The 20,253-nt window shown below is 44.3% G+C and overlaps 1 protein-coding gene across 2 annotated transcripts in view; it reads right to left on the bottom strand.

Annotated features, from left to right (window-relative positions):
• The window catches only part of ABCA12 (ATP binding cassette subfamily A member 12), a 91,378-nt gene extending 71,781 nt beyond the window's left edge, over positions 1 to 19,597 (bottom strand). For both annotated transcript variants that reach the window (XM_087731311.1, XM_009461989.2), the window contains exons 1-3: positions 19,529 to 19,597; positions 15,188 to 15,281; positions 171 to 318 (exon numbers count right to left, since the gene is read on the bottom strand). In XM_087731311.1, the coding sequence (XP_087587437.1) occupies positions 171 to 318; positions 15,188 to 15,281; positions 19,529 to 19,597 (311 nt within the window). The remainder of the gene's footprint in view (positions 1 to 170; positions 319 to 15,187; positions 15,282 to 19,528) is intronic.
• Between the last annotated feature and the right edge of the window lie 656 nt (positions 19,598 to 20,253).

The following is a 20,253-nucleotide window of genomic DNA, read 5'->3' as shown; positions in this document are numbered from 1 at the left end:
CATATTCTCATTTCTAAGTGTTCAGATATCTGAGACTGTTATAACAGGTGTCTGAGATATATCTGTTATGGACACACTTACACATACACACACGCATGGCTGCTCCCCCCACCTCAAAGCAAGTTTTGCTTTACAGCTTGTAACACCCAGATATATTCAGATTGCCTTACAGTCTGAGAGATGAGATGTCATTAAATCTTGGCAGCAGATCTTCTGGTGTGTATGGTGTGCCTTTACATCTGGCATCCGCATCACACAGCACAGTTTGCAGGAACGGGAAGAAGCCTGCACTAGGAAGGTTTCGGGGTGCAAGATAACCTAGGGGAAGGAGGAGAAAGAACATGCCATTATTATAATGTGGACGTGCACTTTTTTGCCCGTGTTTCTATCAGTATATGCTATTTTCTCTTCCTAAAAAGCCATGGGCTTGATTCTCACTTTCACTGAGATTCTTTTACTCCACCCTGGCAGCACTATCTGCCAGATCCCGCTAGAAGCCCCTCCTCAATACTGACAAAGCCACGAAAGGCTATTTAATAGAAAAAAGGGCCAAGCTATTTGTTTATAAGATTCCTGTTAGTCTCAAAGCAACTGCAGATTCTCCGCCCCACCCTGACATGGGCGGAAACAGGCAAGAAAGGACAAAAGCATCCTAGGTTTATGACATCCTAATTCTGCCCTTAAATAAATAAATAAATAAATAAATAAATAAATAAATAAAAAAAAGCAGGCACACGGCCAGAGTAACCTGAAGCACCCATAGAGCATGTCCTCCAACGCTTGGTTGGATCAGTTCCTATGCAAAGCCGCAAGCTTCAGTTTCAAGCCAGGTTGTTGAAACAGGGCTCTGTCTCAGCTTTTACCACAGGAAGGGGCAATGCATCCAGGACCAGACAACCCCCTTTGCTTTTTGTGCAGACCTGCCCAGGGAAGGGAGAGGAGCAATCTATCACCACCACCCGCTCCGTGTCTCCTGCCATGTCAGAGCAGCTCCCGTACCATCTGCTTGGTGACCTGTGATGCTGGCAGCCAGCGCTGAGGGGTGAGATGTATGTCCCTGTCTCCCATTTCTGCAAACACAGAGCGGACCTGAGCAATTAGAGACTTTAGTATTTTATGTGCCACTTGCCCCATGCTGCTTACTGCCAGCCCACAGAGTTCACCAACTGCTTTTCCTCTCAGTGACAAACGCTCTAATAAATCTCAAAACTCTTTTGCCGGATCACTGCAACATATTATTTAAAATAACCATTTGGAAAATTACCTGGCAAAGAACATTGCTATTATTTCTACTATGGAAAGGAGCCAGATTTAGAAAAGGCCCGCAGGCAGGCTTGTGGTAATTGATTACCTTGCTCTTTAGTCTCCAAAGACAACCTGTGACTCTTGCCCAGGCACAGCTTTATCTCTAACCCCTCCAACAAGGACACTGTACTACATTTGTACTACATTTATTAATTACAGCAGTGGTCGAAAAACAGATTTTCCCAAAGGGGATGGCAGTGCTAGGTGGAGTACGTGGCTGTTGGTCTCCTTGAAGGAGACTTGACTTTCCTAAGCTTTCCTCAGCTTTCCTCAGCCCATGAGCGTGTACTGCATTTTTGGGTCAAAATGCAAAAGCTCATGGTTTAGCACGGGAGTTCCCACTGCTTTAAGCCAGATAGCAATTGGCACGGAGAATTGCTGAGACCTGCAGAGTCAAAGACATCCATTTTGAGTGTTGTTGTGATTCTTTTGTATACCTCAGCAGAGAATTGCCCTAGAAAATTAAAGGAGATATACCCTGCCAGAGGAGATGGCTAGAGCTCTGCCTGCTGTGGGAAGCTCCCCCAGCACTCACTGCATCCCCTAGGCCATGGGGAGCTACACGGCAGGCTGAGCCAGCTCCCAGTAACCACAGAGCACCAAGGAGAGTAAAAGATCTCTCTTGTCCAGAAGGACAGGCAGCCCTTCTGGTGTTGGGGCCAAAGGACGAAACATACGCCACTCTAAAGGTGTAATTAAGTCTGCTGCCCAAGAGGGAAACTTGAGAGCAGGGCACTTTAATCTGGAAGCATCCTTGTGTGAATATCCCTTGCCGTGTCTGGGACGTTTGCCCTTTGATATCACCAACTACATCCCTGCAAAACGGTGTTTTGCACACACTGGCATTTTTCTCTCATCTTCCTTCTGATCTCCTGCACCCTCATTCCCATGCAGGAAATTGACTCACACCCCAGTCCAAAAATGCACATCACAGACCTCACTTTTTCAACGTCTCCACCAAAACACAGCTTCAAAGACCTGGGAAGCCATGAGGTTCAGGATGGAAAACATAACCACAATGACGTGAGACAGGTAGGAGCTAGGAGGGAAACAGCTACACCCTCTGCAGCCATCCACATCTACCAACAGCAACCAGGGCCAGGAACTGAGCTCATGTCTCTCAGGAGACCTGGAGCAGCAAAATCTGTGTAACTCCTAACTAGACAGCAGAGTGGAGAACACAAGGATGGGGCTGGGAGCTTGGGAAGCACTGTTCTTCTCTGGAGAGACGCGAGATGTTTACAGAGACAATTACGCAAGAGATCCTGCTGAATCCAGAGCACGGGAAGACACTTCCTTGAGATATAAGTAGCAATAACAAATTTTAAAGTTGGAATCAAAGGCCGTACACTTTGAACTAAGTGGACAATTAAACAACCAGTTGCTGTATCACAAGCGATGTGTACAGTGTAAGAACAAGGTGATGATATCAGTTCTTTCTTTTCTTTTGAAACAGCAGCCTGAAAAATAGAGAGACAGGAATGCATGACCTGAAATTTGCAAGTGCTGCTGCTCGTGGTGGTGGCACGGTGCCTGTGAAGACATCACTGACCCAATGCAATTGAGATATTCAGTGAGGCTCTGCCAACTCGCATCAGATGTTGAGCAGTTTGCTGGCACCTGGTTACAACCATGGGGCCTGATCCATCACTGAGTCACTGCAGGCGTGAACTGGTGTAACCCCACGATGTTCTTGGCACAAAAGCCGTGGAGATGCCAGAGAGGACTTTTCTGGAAGAGGCCTGGACTCTGACAGCAGTTAGAGAATTAAGGAAGTTTTTCAAGAAAGACCACAATACAGAATAATCTGAAATGTCTGGGCCAAATTCCCATTTGGTGTAAGTAAGTTAGACCTATGCTGGTTCTTAACCCTGAGTATCTAGTACAACCATGCTCTGTGTCAAGAACACAAATAACACTCAGGCTTATATATCAGGATGAAAGGAATTGTTACGTTGGCTCTGCTGCCTGCATTGATGAGACCTCCACCAACTCCAAATAAAGTTTAAAGACCTGGTTCAGATGCAGGCACCCCTTCCGCAGACACCTGGCGCTGGGAGGTGAATCCCACCTTTGCTTTCTGGCGTGGCAAGCTGATGATGCTGAAGAAGCTACACTGTGCACACTGCCTTTTTTACGCACTGGCCCCACCAAACCAGGAACAGAGTGGCCAGGCTGGTGTGACAGGTCTGTCCTTCAGGGGCCACAGAGGCCAACAGCTTAATTTAACAGAAGCTGAGCAGCGTAGCCACAGGAAGCTCAGCCTCTGACTATGCCGCCTTTGGCTGGTGTGTGCCTGAGGTCAGAGCAGAGCCAGAGCCCAAGGCACCATGCAGGACACACGGCTGATTTGGGAGTCCAAGCCCCAGACAAACATCGTGTAGCCTCAGAGCTCTTCCCTGTAATTCCCTCTCACCCTGCAAAGGAAGGAATTTACTGATGAGAAGGTGAGTCAAGAGATTAATGCGCTCCCTGCTCCATCCTCCTGCCCTCCATCCACTTGCTCGTGGTGAGGAGACGTGACTCCACGGAGCCACACGGGCTGCTCTGCCCACACACACAAATTCATTACCTGTGTCGGCCTGTACGCCACTGCAAGGACAGCCAGGAAGGAAGCTGGCTCCTGACTCCCTTGGATGCTTCAGGAGATGTTTGTAACTACCTGTCCCTCCCTTGGCTGAGATTTATCCAGCACGTCAACTACATTAGTACACAATGTAAGCACTAGCTATGAAACATTATTGAAGGAAAGTTGTAAGTGCTCTGCAAATTTTAAAGGACAGTCTTTTCATGGGGGTAGTTTCGCAATCTGAAACATAACACTTGTCGCCATTAGTGACTTTTGTAGTATTTCTGCTGTTGGGAGTCCCTTCAGTCTTCCACATGCTGCAGAAGGCAGCTCCTTCTCCCACTGAAGTCTATGGCAATGGCACATCCAAGGAATATGGATTTCCCTAGCCTTGTAGTCCCCAACTTTATGATCCCACATCACACGATAGGGCAGATCCACAACACGTGACATAATTTTTCATTCTCCCCACTGCCTTTACCTTTAAACCTCTTAATTTCCTAAAACTACAGTTACCTTTGGAGGGTCCCACTACACTGCCTATGAGCCAAGAGGGAGAGATCACTGCACCCACTGCTGCCCCATGTCTGAGCTGAGAGGTCACCCTCGCATATTTCTGGTCAAATTGACGTGTCTGCAACCAAAATCTGAGCCCGGATCTGTATCGTCTTAGTAAAGACTGGCTTCTGGGTTTGCCAGCAGTAGAATCCCAAGCGCAGAGGCTTTTGCTGTCCCCTCTGAGAGCTTTGATTTTCTGTCACCATCGAAAGAAGGGCACCAAATCTGGAAAACAAGACAGGCATCCCAAAGGGCAAAAGAGGCCAAGGGCTCAGCGCTGCATGGGCTGGCTGGTTCTCCCTGCTTAGTAGCATCTAGCCAGGCTAGCCACATCTCCAAGAGCTGAAAAGAAATAAGGCATGCACAGCAGTAATAATAAACACAAGATACCTATACTAAATACATGCATGCCACTGGAAATTCTTGCGTTTCCACATTTGCTTTCACTCGGAAAAAAATGAAGAAAATTAATTTCTCTTACTTCCCTGAATGTTGTAAATTCCAATGTACTTCCTTCAACATGAGCAAAACATTTTGTTTTATTCAGGTAAAGGTGCTTGGTATAATAACGATGAAAAATGTCAGGGTAATAATAAATGTCATACAAGAAAGATGAAAATTACTATTTCACTACAGTCTATAAGACTAATTGAAACTGACTGAAATGTTTAAATCTAAATGGACCATGTTTTACGTTGCCACATTGATTTTGCTGCTTGCATCGCACTGAGGTTTCAGGCATTTGCACTAGCTGAGTCCAACCATTCATTTCAAGGAACTGGGTGTTTCAGCAGACCAGAGGCACAGCACCATGAACGCAGCTCCCGATGTCATCCCCGTCAGCCTGAGGCAGTGAGGCTGCCTGCCCCAAAGGAGGTAAGTGCTGGGAGGACAGCAGCCATTATTATCCACACCAGAGGAAAGGAAAGTACATAAGTAGTATTTTCAGGTTATTGCTTCTTATATTTGTTATAACTGCAGTGCATGAAACAAGGGTATAAAGATAGGACCACATTCACATTCAGTACCAATTACACTCTGGTTTACATCAGCCAGTGGTCTCTCGTGTAAACTAGCAACCACTTCACTCAATGTGCAAAGTACCTTCCTTCCCCTCAATTCCCCAGTCTCAGCTCTGCTACTCTGATAGATGCTAACTAAATTGCAGCCCCATAAATTGAACATGCAAATCCTCTTAAATACAATGGAGCTACACAGACCATATCTTTTGCTTTTGAAATATCACCCATGCATTCCTTCTCCCTTTTCTGCCCACTCTATACTTCTGGTTTCAGAGTTCCCTACCTAGCTCTGCCATCCATCCTGCAAAACCAGACAAAGTGTATATTCCATTTTATTCACATCAAAGATACAGGATTTCCATTATGAATGGCTACTTCTTAAACAAATTTGTGTACATTAATTGTATTTTCTTCCTCCTTTACCATTAATTTAAAAAAAGCATGCTGAGTTTTTCTGTTTTCTATCCGCCCATAGTTTAGCATCATATCACTATCCCTCCTTGGACATGAAAAAATTCTCTTGGCTTCAGATTTCACACACTCTGATACTGCATATACCTTATGCATTAATTCCTTCCATAGTACATAAAAAATCCATACAAATCTCAACTCCCCCACTGGTGAATTAAAGGCATTAATGAACAAATTACTTCATTAGGAAGTATTGTGTTTAATTGAAAATGCATTCAATCAGTGCTAAATCATTCAGAGACTTAATAACTGGGCCTCTTCAGCAAAGAAAAAGGTGGCCAAAAAGTGGTTTGATAGAGAAATAAATAAAATCATGATCTGTAATGAAAAGCGTGAGTAAACGATCATTCTTCACAACACAGGGTCAAAGAAACACAATGAGATCATGAGGTAGCAGGCAAAAGGGACAGAAGGTACCTTTTTTAACAAATACCAAAATGCTGTGGAACTCACTGCCACAGGGTGGTGTATGCCAAAAAGCAGACATTCATTTAAAAAATAATTACACAAATTCACAAAAATAGATTTGACAGAGGCTACCGAATATGATCACTTGGATTCAATCCCTTCAGTTTGTGGCTGAAGAAACCTTAAACCTTTGAAGATTTTTCTAGTGGAGGGAACACTGTGCTTTGCATTGCTACGTGCGCTCTCAATCATCCCCAAGCAGCAGCAGGGGGTCTAACCCAGAGTTGCAATTCTGACTGTTTATCAGCTATGATTTATCTTTACCTCAGAAGTCACAAAACATAAAATGAAAATATTTACTGCTACGGTGATCTCCTCCCAACTTTCTAAGCAAAATGTTTAACTGTATTGTGTACACACAACCTTCTCGCTTCCTTTGTAGTCTTTCCCATAGTCACACAGGATTATTTTAAACTTTATTCCTTTGTTTTGTTAAACAGTCAAAAAGACAAACATGCCTGTTTCATGACATGATGACAATACTGTTTCTCTTCAACCACATACAACTGCCCATTTCCAGCTTTGTTCATATCTATCTATCAATAACAACTTAAGCTGCCTATTCTTTGTACAAAGCTTTATGATAATGCTAGGACTTTTGAATTCTCTCCAAAAATTAAACCCAATCATCAAATCTATGGAATAAGATTAATTTTGAAGCAGGGTGTTTTGTTTTTTTTTTTTTTTTCTTTTACACACATGGAGAATGGTCCAAATAGCTAGCTGGCCTATCCCTTATCCATGAAAAGAGAATATTTAATTGCCATGGCACTTGTATTGCTGTGACATTGTGACAGTCATGGACTCCAAAACATCTGACCTTGAAGCTGAAGAAAGGGACCTGCATGTTCCTGGTTACCTGGGAATGAGGTCTTTAGTGGGTGCAGGACTAGGAGTCAAATGCCAGCTGAGACTTTCCTTTACCTTTTTCACACCTGCAAGATCAAAGCCCACACCAGTCCCATGCTTGTTGGAAAAAAAAAAAAAGTGGAGGCGAGAACAGTAAGCATTACCGTTCCCAGCAGTACAGTCCAAATCTTGTTCAGTGTGTCCAAAGCCCAGAGCACAGAAGTGATTAGCCCTACTGATTTTAATGGGATTACTCAGACTTCAGGTTAAACACATACCTAAGAGCTGTGCTGGATCAGAGCTAATGGTTTGGTATTGCACTTGCTATTGCACTGTCCTACGCTGTTGCCTTCCGTATCACAAAGCCGGTTTTTAAAACCACTCCGGAGCTAGCAGGTGATTTCTTTCACCCTGTTTCTGGCCAGCCAGCAGAACTGCCATTTACCTCCGCTATTTCACCTGTTGAGCAGACAGCACTGAAAGAAGAGATTCCCTGAGCTCACCTCGAAGTTGCAAGACACCAAACAGCCTCAGTATCTACCGTATCAGAGTAATTTTTGTTCTGCGAGCCTCCATCGCTGCCATATGTCACGACAGGTTCACACTGCAAGGTGGCACACAGCAAGCTCAAATACACACAGTGCAACATACTGCCACCTGCGCATACCAGCACAGGTCCGGACGGCATGCAGCGCGGGGAAACCTGCCAGCTGGGCCCTGCACCGCACACGTTAATTACGATGATCTGGTGTTAGTCCAAGTCTCACTGTCCCTGGAGCACACACATTCCCCCACATGCCTTCCTATTATGCTTTAAGCAGTGTCATCCTTGGCCCTCTTTCCCTCAGCTCTAATTTGACTTTTTTTTTTTTTTTTATTTCCCCATACAAATCATTAGGTAACAAAAAGATGTTGTGAGCAGCTATTACACATACACCAGTTCACCTGTGTACCACACAGCCTACTCTGATTTGCAAGTCATACATCCATTACTCGGCTCACCATTTTTCGAAATGAAAGTTCAGCAGGACCCCAGATAACTCCATTCAATCCCCCCATACACCCAGCTTGGCTGGGTGAGATTTGAGAGCTTGCATTTTTTCATCTTTACAACAATAGCATCCTTGTTTTCTCGAGTGTCCCAATAACACGATGTCCTCAGTTGTCTGCCTACGACAGTGAGATTGAAGCAGCAGACAACTCACTACAAGACTCCTCCCTGTGTTGGTGGCCTCAATGGAGGAAGCATTTCGTTGCCTAATTCTTCTCTCGAGAATTTCAGGCTCTGCAAATAAGACAACCAGCCCAGAGCAGACAGCATCTACTTCCATGCTTATTAAGACTCGACAAGCTAGTTTTGCTCACCCACAGACCTTCACCTTCCACCCCCTTATTTAATAAATTAAAAATCAGGACTTGAATTTGAATGCATTGCGTTCACATACTGATCAGGGAGATGGATCATAAAGATCAGAGACCATAAAAATTGCAAAGGAGCAGTAGAAAAAGCAGGTGTAAAGGGAGGAGAAAGAGCCCCCAAACCAAACACAAAGAACAAAAGAGGGGAGATGGAAACCTTCTAAGAGGTATTGCAAATTCAGGTCAAGATGGGGAAATGACAGAGCTGATGTCTGCACCGCGGGGCAGAGCTGATGGGGAGGGATTGCACTGGAGGTTGACTGCATTGTGCAGGGATGCTCCACTGCCTGAAGCACAAACACACCGAGAGAGAGGAGGAACTGTACACCAGCCCTTTTCCTACAGGGCTTTTTTTAAGCAATATTTGATACAGACAAGGCTAACTTGGTAAGCTTAGATCCATATCTAGACTCTCGGAAAAAACCTGCACAAAAGCGGTGTTTACTAAACCAACGTCTTTCAATGCTGAGTGCCTTCAGGTAGTCTCCAGAGTCCAGGTTTAGATTCTTTAAACAGAAGTGACCGCCTTTCCAGAAACACAGACATCAACAACTGCTGACATCAGTCCAAGCCAAACTGCTCAGCTCCTTTGGAAAAATACTTCTGCACCTCTAGGTCCCAGCATCTGGAGTCAGATGCTTCAGGAAGTCAATTAGAATTAAGTGACTGCCCCAAGGCCCTGCTGTAATTCACCGGGGAGGAAAAAAAATACTGGTAACTCAGGAGTTCCCATCTCCAACTCTAAACATCCTTCAGTCACACCTCACAAGGTGGAAAAGTCCATAGAAAGAAATGGAGGTGTAGAGATTCATGAAAAGGGAGGCATTATAAACATCACAGAGCTCCGCTTAGGCTGTGGGTCTCTGAGCTAAGTGAAAGCTTAGGCAAGTCACAGCAAACTGCATGGCTGGGCACTGCTTAGGTATGTAAGCAGATCAACATGTATGCCTATTCCAGCAAACGTGGGGATAATTAATATAATTCATACCCCCCTTCAGCGCTGTTTCAATGAAACAGAGCATTATATGGCAGTCTGCTCTCTGGCACAACAGCAGCACAACACAATGAAACAAAACAAAGTTCATACCAAAGCAAGGAGGGACCTGATGAGGCCATTTTGCTAACTACACTGCAGTTGAGCGCAGACAAAAATCTGGTGTTGGGTTCTGTAGAAAAGGGGAGAAAACTGACTGAAAAGAAGGGGAGGAAAATAAAGCAATGTAAAAGATAACAAGGAGTGGGGCTGCTCCACCACAGGCAAACGGCAACGAGAGCTGAAGTCTGATGCATGCTTGTCTGTATACAGAGCAAGTGGAACCCTTGGGGTGGATTATGCCTTGCATAAATACCCATGACTTATCCAAATGAATGGCGTCGCCTGTGTAGCTAAGCCACCATCTCAACTCCCTGTAATTAGCATGGGAACCTATTAATCTTTCCACACTACTGGGAAAAGAGATGAGTTCAGGTCCCTCCAACTATGAAGCAAATTCCTTTAAAGTGCAAGCATCTTTTCAGAGCTTTCTCATCTCGAGGATGGTATCTCAGAGGAAGGATAGTGCTGTGGCCCACCTTGCTCCATGCCACCTGCCCTCACACATGTCCTGACAGCCACCACCATCACTCACATTGAGAATTAACCCAGCTCAAGGTCTTTCTCTGTTAACTGTGGGACAAAGATTGAGGCAGGGAACTGTCAAAGCTAGACATGGTTTGAGGTCCTTAGTTACGCAGACACACAAGGCAGGAGGCCCCTGAACTCACCTACCAGTGCACCACTGCAACAGCCGGAGGGGCAGAGACAAGCATGGGCGATAAGGACAGAGGGTGACAGGCGCTGCCTGCCGTGCACTTGGTAGAACAGACACCTCGCACTCATCGCAACAGCTGCCTCATCCCCTTTCCCAGCAGTGTGGGAAAGGGGATACTATCTGCATTGATTCTTTTCTTCTAAGCTATATAGAGCATCCTGCCTCTTTTTCTGACACTGCCCTGACCAGGGTAACCTGTGCCTCAGCTACCTCTAACACTGTAATAGTGCTCAGCACAGAAGTCACAGGAAAGCTCCGTCTGCAGGTACAACAAGCCACAGCCTCTCTCCTAAGGCATCTCAGATCTGTTCTCTGTTATTCATCATACTGATTTTTCCAACCAATTCTGGACCTGTTCAAATCCTAGCTACTGATCACAGTAAGACTGAACGGAGTATAAGTCAGAGACCCTCCAGGAGCACTGGAGCCAAGAATGAGAGCAGAGTATGAGCATCTGCTCCTGTGTAGTGTTGTGCCATGCAGCTCTGGCTCTAAACTAGACCTAAACAGCTATGCTGGTACTGGCAAACAGACTAGTGCTCAACTATTATAATATTCCCCCAGAATATTGGCTGCGAAGAGCAGCCTTGCAGAGCACTCTGCTCTTGAGTCTATCACAAATACCTGAGTGAATGCAATACACCCTGCAGGCATCTCCATGGGGGTGATGAAACCTGGGTGGAAATTCTGGGGAGAGGTGAAGGACAAGATGTCTTCACTGAGAAGAATTCAGGCAATGAACTCCCTGGCAGAAAGAATTTGGTGGATTTTAAGACCAGAGCCAAGAACACAGCTTCTTTCCATGAAGAAGGGTAAGTATCTGTGAATGAGGCATGGCTTTCGCAGCCCACTGGCTGTCCCTTGGAAAGCCAGGGGGAGCAGAGCCCTGGGTCTAACAAGAGAGCAAGGTTTCTACCACATCTTCTCCATAGCACTAAAGAGCAGGGTTTCTGAATGAGTGGACACCTAACCACACCCGAGAGAGCTTCTACAGAGAATAATGATGAGGTCAAACTGACAGGAGGGGAGAGGAGGAGAACAGACAAGGAGGAAAGCGGGCGGGGAGGGTGTGACAGGGTGTGACAGTGCTAGTTAAAGCAAGGAGTGTAATTGGGCTTCTCTGTAGACTGTGTGGGTTGAGCCCTGAGGGACAGATTGTATCTCATACACAACTCCCATACCTTGCAAAAACCTGCAGTGATGGAAAGGGACTTTTGTCCCTAATCGCTCTAGAAAAGAGGAAGATACCATCAAACCCAGTTCACTGGCTTTCATGCTGTAGGCTTCCAATCCAGGGCTTCCTGTTCCACTTGTATGCCACAAAACACATCCCCATACCTTCTAGCAAATACAAGGGCTGTAATAAAAAGGTCAAAAGCCTCAACTGCGATGTGCATAGTAAGTTGGATGGAGATTTTGTGTGGTTAGACTCTCATCATCACAGGAACTGAGTATGCAGAGAAAGAGAAATCTCTTTTTCATTTCTCCTGACAATAATCTCTGCTGACCTGGAAACGCATCATCAAACAGATGCGTGGAAGAAAGAAGAGAGGTGTTTGGGTTTTTTTCTCCTCTTAGATACTGGATGCTTTAGTTGTGAAGAAAATTATATATCAGATGAATTTCAGCTTCTTGTTTTCCTCAGTTCTTAGTATTCCTATGAGCATCCTCTTGACTGGCGACACTTATTTGGCATGTCCTTTCCCCTTGGAGTTCAGTCTGGCACAAGCTCCCATTGCATTAGGTGCTACACAACGCAATTCAAAGCAAGCAACTTGCTCTTGCAGGAAGCTCTTGCCACTTGTCCAGCCTTGACTGATATTTACTAGGTAATTTCTCTACATAATCCTCAATCTATTGAATGTGTATAAGACATCCTTCAGAAAAACTTACTGTCTCAAATTTGAGCTGTTTTAATTGAGGAAATAATAGATTTCATGATATTTCTGTGGCCCTGAATACATGAGATAACCCCACAGAAGATCTCAATCTGTAAGCTTATCTCTAAGGCTTCAAACTCAGCATCTGAGTAGTTTATTCTATCTCTGTGCCATTGATTCTGTGCTTCTTGACTTCTGTCTACCTGCAATAATCTCTTGACAGCAGAACTGGAAACAGCTTCTTGTCACTACTTAACGACTGTGTCCTTTAAGGCAGGCACTGGAACTCAGCATAAAGTGGATTTTATTCCTGTCCAAAACGAACAAAGAACCCCCTCCTGTAATAGTTTTCCTAGATGTGTCCAACCACCCTTTTTTTTTTTCTATCAGAAAATAAAGTTCCCAAATGATTTATCTTTTGCTTTTCAAGCAAAAAGTTGATACATTTTTCCAGTTGTCAAAAAAAAGAGGGTAACTGTCAAGTGGCTATTCTTATTTGACTAGAAAAGCAGCAGAAACTGGCTGTTTGATGCTCTGGCTAATGTTCTTCTCCATCCCCTTGGGATTCTTAGATGGTCTCTGAACATCTGGATCACAAGAATACAGCACAACCATTATCTTCCAGCATAAAACCTCTGTTGCAATAGAGAGCTCCTATCATCCACTTCTAAGAGACAAACACCTACTCACATAGAGACTTGTCCCAAAATAGAATTATTCTATGGAATAAAAGGGAACTAGTCCAAAGATAGGACCCAATCTTCCCCTTTCCTGCAAAGCACAACTGATGGAGCTACTTGCTGTTCCTAAAAACATTCCTTCCAATCCATTAATTCAGAGATGCAACCATCCAGAGCAAACATGCTCCAAATAAGTATACATTCAAACTAATAGCCATGTAGAGTAAAAGAATAAATATTTTACCATCCAGCTGGCTCTCTTGACATTCATCTTATCTGATTTATCAGGGACAGGAAGTACAACCAATGTAGCAGCGTGGGAGGACTGCCATTTCCACACTTGGCAAAATCTGGGGTTTTCACAAAGTACATCGTGTCCCGTCTTGCCTGCTCCAACTGGTTCAAGGGAATTTGGGAGAACTTAAAATATACAACATGCCTAAAGAGGCCTTTTGCTGACAGCAGATGAGATTGAGGTTAAAAGACCACCCTAACACACCAAGAATGTCCTTCTCCATTAAAGACTTCCTATGATACTTCCAGAAAATCACTTATTCTGGCTTTCCATCCCAGTCTACAAAATGAGGTACAAAAACCTTTAGTCAGATTAGGCTGCAAGCTCTCTGGGCAAGGGCTATCCTAATTGTATACCCAGTATTTGTCACAATGTGGCCCCTTCTCACACATCATACAGAAACAAAGACTTTTTAATCAGAGAATCACATGTCACTGGGTCGAAGGTTTCCAGTGCGCACACACACGTCATCAAGTATAGATCCCTCACAGCCACATTTTACACATCGGATAGCTACAAACTCTGGAAGCCAACTGCTTGTCCTCACTGCTGCCAGAGTCTGTCTCTTCTCCCCCTGCCCCAAATACAAAAATCCAACATTGCCCATGCCAGGGCTTTGTTCTTCTCAAGTCAATGACAGCCCGATGCAGGCCATCCATGGTGGTGTCTCTCCTATGAATCAGATATTGCAAATCTTTTAGTAAGGATAATTTTTGAGGGCCTATTCCTACCCTGTGCTGGGAAACTATGGCTCTCACTAATGCTGCAGTACATGGATGTGATTCAGCAGACTACATGTGCAACATGAAGCAAGAATCTTGCATATGCTTGCAGGGTCTCTGCAACGATAAGGGCAAGGAACCCCTCTAATGAGCCGGTAACAAAGAGTGCAGCTCCATGACTGATTTCTCCCAACACAAAGGTAGGCCATCACTGAAAAGAGGGGCCCAGCCCTTTCACCCACTCCTCTCCCCTCCCTTGGGACTGCACTTGTGAGGCTGCAGAGAGCAGAATCAGGGATTTGATCCAACTCAAAATTAACACATTGGAAGGGAAAAAAGCTTCCAGCTGGATAAAAGCCTTCCTCTGTTTTACCATATAACTTCATGAACAAACGTGGCCAGGGTTGAGCACATGCTTCTTCTGATGGTGATAAGGACTCACTAAATCAGTGTAAATTTTTTAGAGCAGATTCAAGCACACCCATGTCCTGAGATGTAGACATGTTCTCCTGACCCAGGAAGCAAGGTTTGCAAGCAAAAATGGTCTTGTGTAAACTCTTCACCCATTTAACCACCAACAACTATTCACCCACCCAAATTCATGCTCTTTGACTTGCTAGAAAGGGTTCACATACACCATCAGGTCACAGGAGCCAAACAAGTTCAGCCGAGCCTTAGTAGCAAGCTGCCTAAATAGGTGCTTTTTCCTGTAGCACACACATGGTAAAATCTTCCATGTTGACCAACCTCATGTTTGTTACCTCACCTTCATAATCCCACTTGAAGCCTATGCCCTTACTCATTTTACTGAGCAAGATCTCCCCCAGCTGCCCTCTTGTCCCTCACTTTATCATGTAAGTTTATATTGCTGTCTACAACAGCAGTATCTGAGTGCATCTTGATGAGACAGTTCTTTAAAGTTGTTTTCTAATTATAAACTAATTTGAAAAAAAACATAAACAGAAACACTTCAGAGGAACACAGACATTTTATTTACAGCATGCTGCATCCCAGGAAGTCTCCACTGGAAACTACAAAGAACCAGATTTGTAAAAGTAACAAAAGACATCAAATTAACACATCAGTCACTGAAATGAGAACTAAATCCCAAAGACATAAAAACAAACCAGTTACTTACAGTTTGGCTGTGGTTCTGGAGGGAATTTGAGACGGATAATGGCCAAGATTATGAAAACAACCACAGGCCAGGAAATTAAAATGAACGACCATACCTATAAAACAGCAATGAAAATATACCGGTTACATTTGTCGTATTGATGTGTCTCAGAGCTTGTCTGGAATGTACAAGTACTACCCTAAATGAGTTATAGGATGCATTGTAAATCACACCTCTCTTGGTATGCATACTATTAAAACCCAAGTATTATCTATGCAGGAAGAAAAACTACATGAGATTTCAAGAGCAAATAACAAGCCTGAAAATAACACAAGCCTTCCTGTCTTTCAGTTTGGCTGATAATTACGGGGGACAGTGTTTACACAGCTTTGAGACACTGCTATGCAATAGTAAAAGGACACCGAGAAGTACAAGACTTCTGGACAGACTGATCGCAAGATAAAAGAGCTAAAGTGCAAAAGGCTGGTTTCACTTTCAGTGAATGGCACTGCTCAAACGATGGGTAAAGATGACTTTCATTTGATTATACCTCAAAATTAAAGTGTTTGAGAACCAAACTGATAGATCTACAACATTTTTTTTTCCCCAAAAAAAGTTTCACTGTTTTTCACAAACAGTAGTTCAGCCTCACAGTAGAGCTGAAAGAAAGGATTTTCATAGTAGTCATTTACAAAAAGTGGAGCTCAAGCATGGTGTAGGAAGGGCTTTATGGAGTTGTGTAACCAGCCAGCTGGAGAAGTCACATTCGAACACTAATGACCAGGATCCTTCATATAAGCTTCTGTCCCCAGCAGCCTAACTCCCTGGCACCTTTCCATTTCCAGACTGTAGCAGTCCATATAGATGAGCTGCGATGGAAGAGAGGTGATGTAAAATTAGCCTAGTACAGTGGAAAAAACATGAATATTTATAGAGCTCTTGCCTCTGACACGAGGGTTGACCATTTCAATGGATGAGAAAGAAGAAAATACAGTCTGCTAATCATCTAGTGTAGTAAACCAATCTAGGTAGGAGGCCCAAAGTCAGTCTTAAAACTACAAACCTTGCAGTTTTGTGAGGTAGGAAAATGCAATTATTCAAATAATCAACTGCTTTCGCACTAGCTGGCTAGCTTGCTACCATGCTTACTAGATTAGAGTTTCCCATCCTTCAGTAGTTAAGCTCAAATTACTATGTGCTGCAAAATTGCTGTGCTATCTTCATGACAATTTTTGAAATGGCAAAGATGTCTTTCTTCAAAATCATCCCATTTTTCATCATTGTGTTGCTACTTTTTTCAGATCAGCACATATTACCCAAAACTGCTTTTCCAAAGTAATTCCAAGCCCATAACAGTGTTTTCATTTCCTGTAACACTTACTGGAACGTAAAAACAAACAAACAGACAAACAAATTCCAGAGAGCAATTCAGCTTAAAGATGGTTGTTTTACAGCAACTCCATCCCTATCATCCCTGATGAGATGACACAGCCATGAAAGAAGGAGCAAGATCCATGCCCCAAAACAGGCAACGGACAGACATCAAACCACAAGGCGCCTCCCCACACATCCCCTCAGAGAGGGTACTCCTATAATTTCAGCATTCAGCAACATTTTAGCTTTTACAAACAGTACTCTTCCTGCCTTTTATATATACACTGCCATTTATAACAAGATTCATCACTGACACTAACAGCTTTTTATAATTTTTATATCACATGCTTTCCCTATAATCAGTCCCCAAACACACTGTTTAACTCTGATTAATTCACATGCAAATGGTATTATTAACGTATCCTCCTTGTTTAGTACCACATAGGCTAAAGTAAAATTATGGGGTAACAGCACAGAAACTGGTATTAGTCAGAGGCTGCCTAAAGGAAGGGCAAGAGATCTGTCATATTCTTGGGGGAAGAAATGAATACTGATTATCTCTACTCAGGCAAATCTTTGTAGCTCCCCATTTGGAGCTAAAGTGGCGGTTTTACTCCCCACTTTCCAGACAGCTCTTCCCATAGTATCTCTGTCCTTTGACTTAATTGGATTTAATAGTAGCTGGGTACATCGGTTGCAACATTACAGCATTCCCACTGTCCCAGGCATTTCTAGTTAACAAAAACAAGACAACCACACTGGCCAAACTGATTGCAGGTAGAACATGTTGACTTGGAAGGAGCCACAACCAGCCTCAGTTTGGCTCTTGGGACATTAAGCACTGTGCTGTGATGTAAGTTGCATAATCCTTTGCTTACTGGATTATTTCACTGCTAAAAGTAGATTTAATTGCTCAGACCTTTGTATCTCTGGACGCAGGCACATTTTCTCTCCCTCCTGCCTCTGTTTAAATAACCAAGCTGCCTAGAGGTGTCAGATGGAAAGCAACAGAAGTGCAAGAGGCACCGATTTCTCCAGTTCCTCTTCGAATGCAAGCCAAACCTTGCTCCCAAGAAGGTTGCCTCCTGAACTCGTGACCATTCCTTTCTCAGCAGGAGTAACCTATGGAGGCACTCCCTGGCCATGGATGCAGAGCTTCAGCTGATTTCAATAAATTGACAGTCAAGCTGTAGCTCTCTCCATACCACACAGGTAGAGGCAGGTTCTCCAGGGGTTCTGCAGAGAGCTCATAGAGGAAATAAAGTGTAAAGCAAGAGGCAAATGTGTTTGCCAGCCCTGGAGAGGCTGATAAACAGAGCAGGAAAGCACTCGAGTCTGGTGGGGGGGAGCGGGGGCTGCCTGGTGTCAGACCACTCCGTGACATACCAATCAGCCCCGGCGAGAGCAGTCAACACCACTGCAGTGGCAGGAACCACCTTCACTCCTTATACTGAGAAGCACAACACAATGCTTCCCTTGCAAAACATGCATGCTAAAAAAAAAAGCTCTCTAAAAGCCTGGTCTGTAAGTGAAGTCAGATTACACAAGTTAAAAAACACAAGCAGGAGGACAGAGAAATCAGGATGTGTTTGGGAGCAGAGATCTGGGGTTACCTCCTCACAGCCTCTCCAGATTCAGCAAGCTCCCTAATTTGAAGCAAGAGAGGGAAACGAAGGAGGGTTGCAGGGAATGCCTGCCATATAATAATCAGTAGTGGCCAGATTTCCATTTTAATTGACATTTCAATTTACAGATTGATATTTCAACTCCACAAGAAACTAGAATTAAAGCAAGTGAGACTGTATGGTCAGAAGTACAGGTAGGGCTTAGGTTAGCATTTACTCTGGGTATACAAGAGCTGAAAGAGACCCAAGTCTTCTGCTTTTAATAAGGCTGTTACAATTTCTCTTGAGAAATTAGAGTCAATTTATTGGGATTCCTCTGCATCTCAGAAAAAGTCTCCTGTATCCTTAGCACCAGCAAAGGATATGCTACTCTAAGGTGCATGGACACACGTGGGCAGCACGTCCACAGCTCCTATGAAGGATCACAAGGAGTCAAATGAACTCAGCAGCTCTCTGAATCAGGCTCCAAAACTGAGAGACAGGAAAGAAAAAAACCTTTAGAAGTGCATGGTGATATGAGGTCTTACGCTCCATCCTCGTATCACACCTTCCATAGCCCTTTCTCTTCTGTCAGCATTTTCTGCACCTGTCAAGGCTTCCATTCAACCAAAAAGTTTTAAAAACATCACATTTGGATTACTAGCAAGAGGATAGGTTGCAGTACAAGTCCATGAACTGCAGCATGCTTCTGCTGAAATTACAGTGCAGCTGTATTGAAACCAGCCTGGGACAAAACTACTGAGCAGACTTTGTCTGGACATGCAATGCCACCCAAAGGAACATTTGCTTCCCTGATGCTGCTGCAGTTCAGATTGCTCTCTGGACATTGCTGGCAATGGTTTATCTTTTGGAAAGAAAGACCATTTGGGGTGTTTGATTTGCAACACACTATACTGCACTGGAAATCTGTCCTACCTACATCTCTCAGAGCTACTTTTTTCTTTGTCCATCCTTTACAAATGGCTCTATATGAGAGCACCCCCCCATTGCCCCCACATCCCAGGGACTCCTTGGAGGCTGTACGCAGACTGTGGGGTCTGCTCACACGGGAGCAGGTACAGAACTGCAGCCTTACTTCAGGTCTGCCCATGAATTTTTGCATGATTTTGTTTGCACAGACTGCTGCCCCGAGGAAACAGTGGCATCCGTGGTACTCAGTCTAGACTCCTGAGCCCTCATGCATGAGCTCCAATGCAAGATTCCACTTCCACGCCATTCCCTTCCTTCCCTCTGCCTCTATCACCAGCCTCCAAAATATTTCTACTTTCATACTGTGACCTTCCTTGCCTGCAGTGCCTCCCTTGCTCCTCAGCTCCCATGATTTCCAGGTCCCTCTCCTCTACTACTTTGCTTTCACACTCACCGGCTGCCTCTTGACACTCAGCCAGTTCTTCCACAGCAGGATCCTCAAGTGCTGAGAGAGCGCAGCCATCCTTCGCTGACCCAACCAAAAAGCGAACAGGCTGTGTATTCTTCCTCCCCAGGCTTAGGAGGCAAAAGCAGAGGCTCTAACCCAAACAGGCATCCAGTGTCCAATATCCAAGCTCCTGCCTCTTCCCCACAGCATAGCTCTGAAGCAGCTACTTCATCCACTTGTGGCTGCTGTACTCCCAGTAACTGTAGCTCTTGTCCTCACAGCAATAGCTCCTAGCAAATTCAACAGGTTATTCTTCTCCAGGCAGGCAGACGCAGCAGCCTGCCTCCACTTGTGTTAATTACAATATCCAGCCTCTCCTGGCTGCTCGTTGTTCAAGCTCTAACCGATAAAATGGATAGCATTCCAAAAAGATGCTTCTGCTTAAACAAAAGGTGATGCACGCCTCCTCCTCCTCCCCATGATGAAACTACCTGTCTGCCCACACACCGCTTCTGCTGGAGAGGTGTCATCAACAGTAAAGAGTTAGGCCACTTGCCAGGCCAGTCCAACTTCCCTGAGTTCACATAGAGCAGCCGGGAAGAAGAAAGTATCCACAGCCATAGCATGTGTCTTCCTGGCATTGCTGATTTGGAATTAGTTTGGTGTGGGGTTTTTTTTGTTGTGTGTTTTTTTTTTTTTTTTTTTTTAATATTTTTGAATGTCTCAAACCT

Source organism: Nipponia nippon, unplaced genomic scaffold (assembly GCF_047370975.1).
Source record: "Nipponia nippon isolate SJK-2023a ecotype South Korea unplaced genomic scaffold, ASM4737097v1 scaffold_5, whole genome shotgun sequence".
Taxonomy (NCBI): domain Eukaryota; kingdom Metazoa; phylum Chordata; class Aves; order Pelecaniformes; family Threskiornithidae; genus Nipponia; species Nipponia nippon.
Note: the sequence above shows the minus strand (reverse complement) of the source record. Positions and strands in the feature narration are given on the sequence as shown.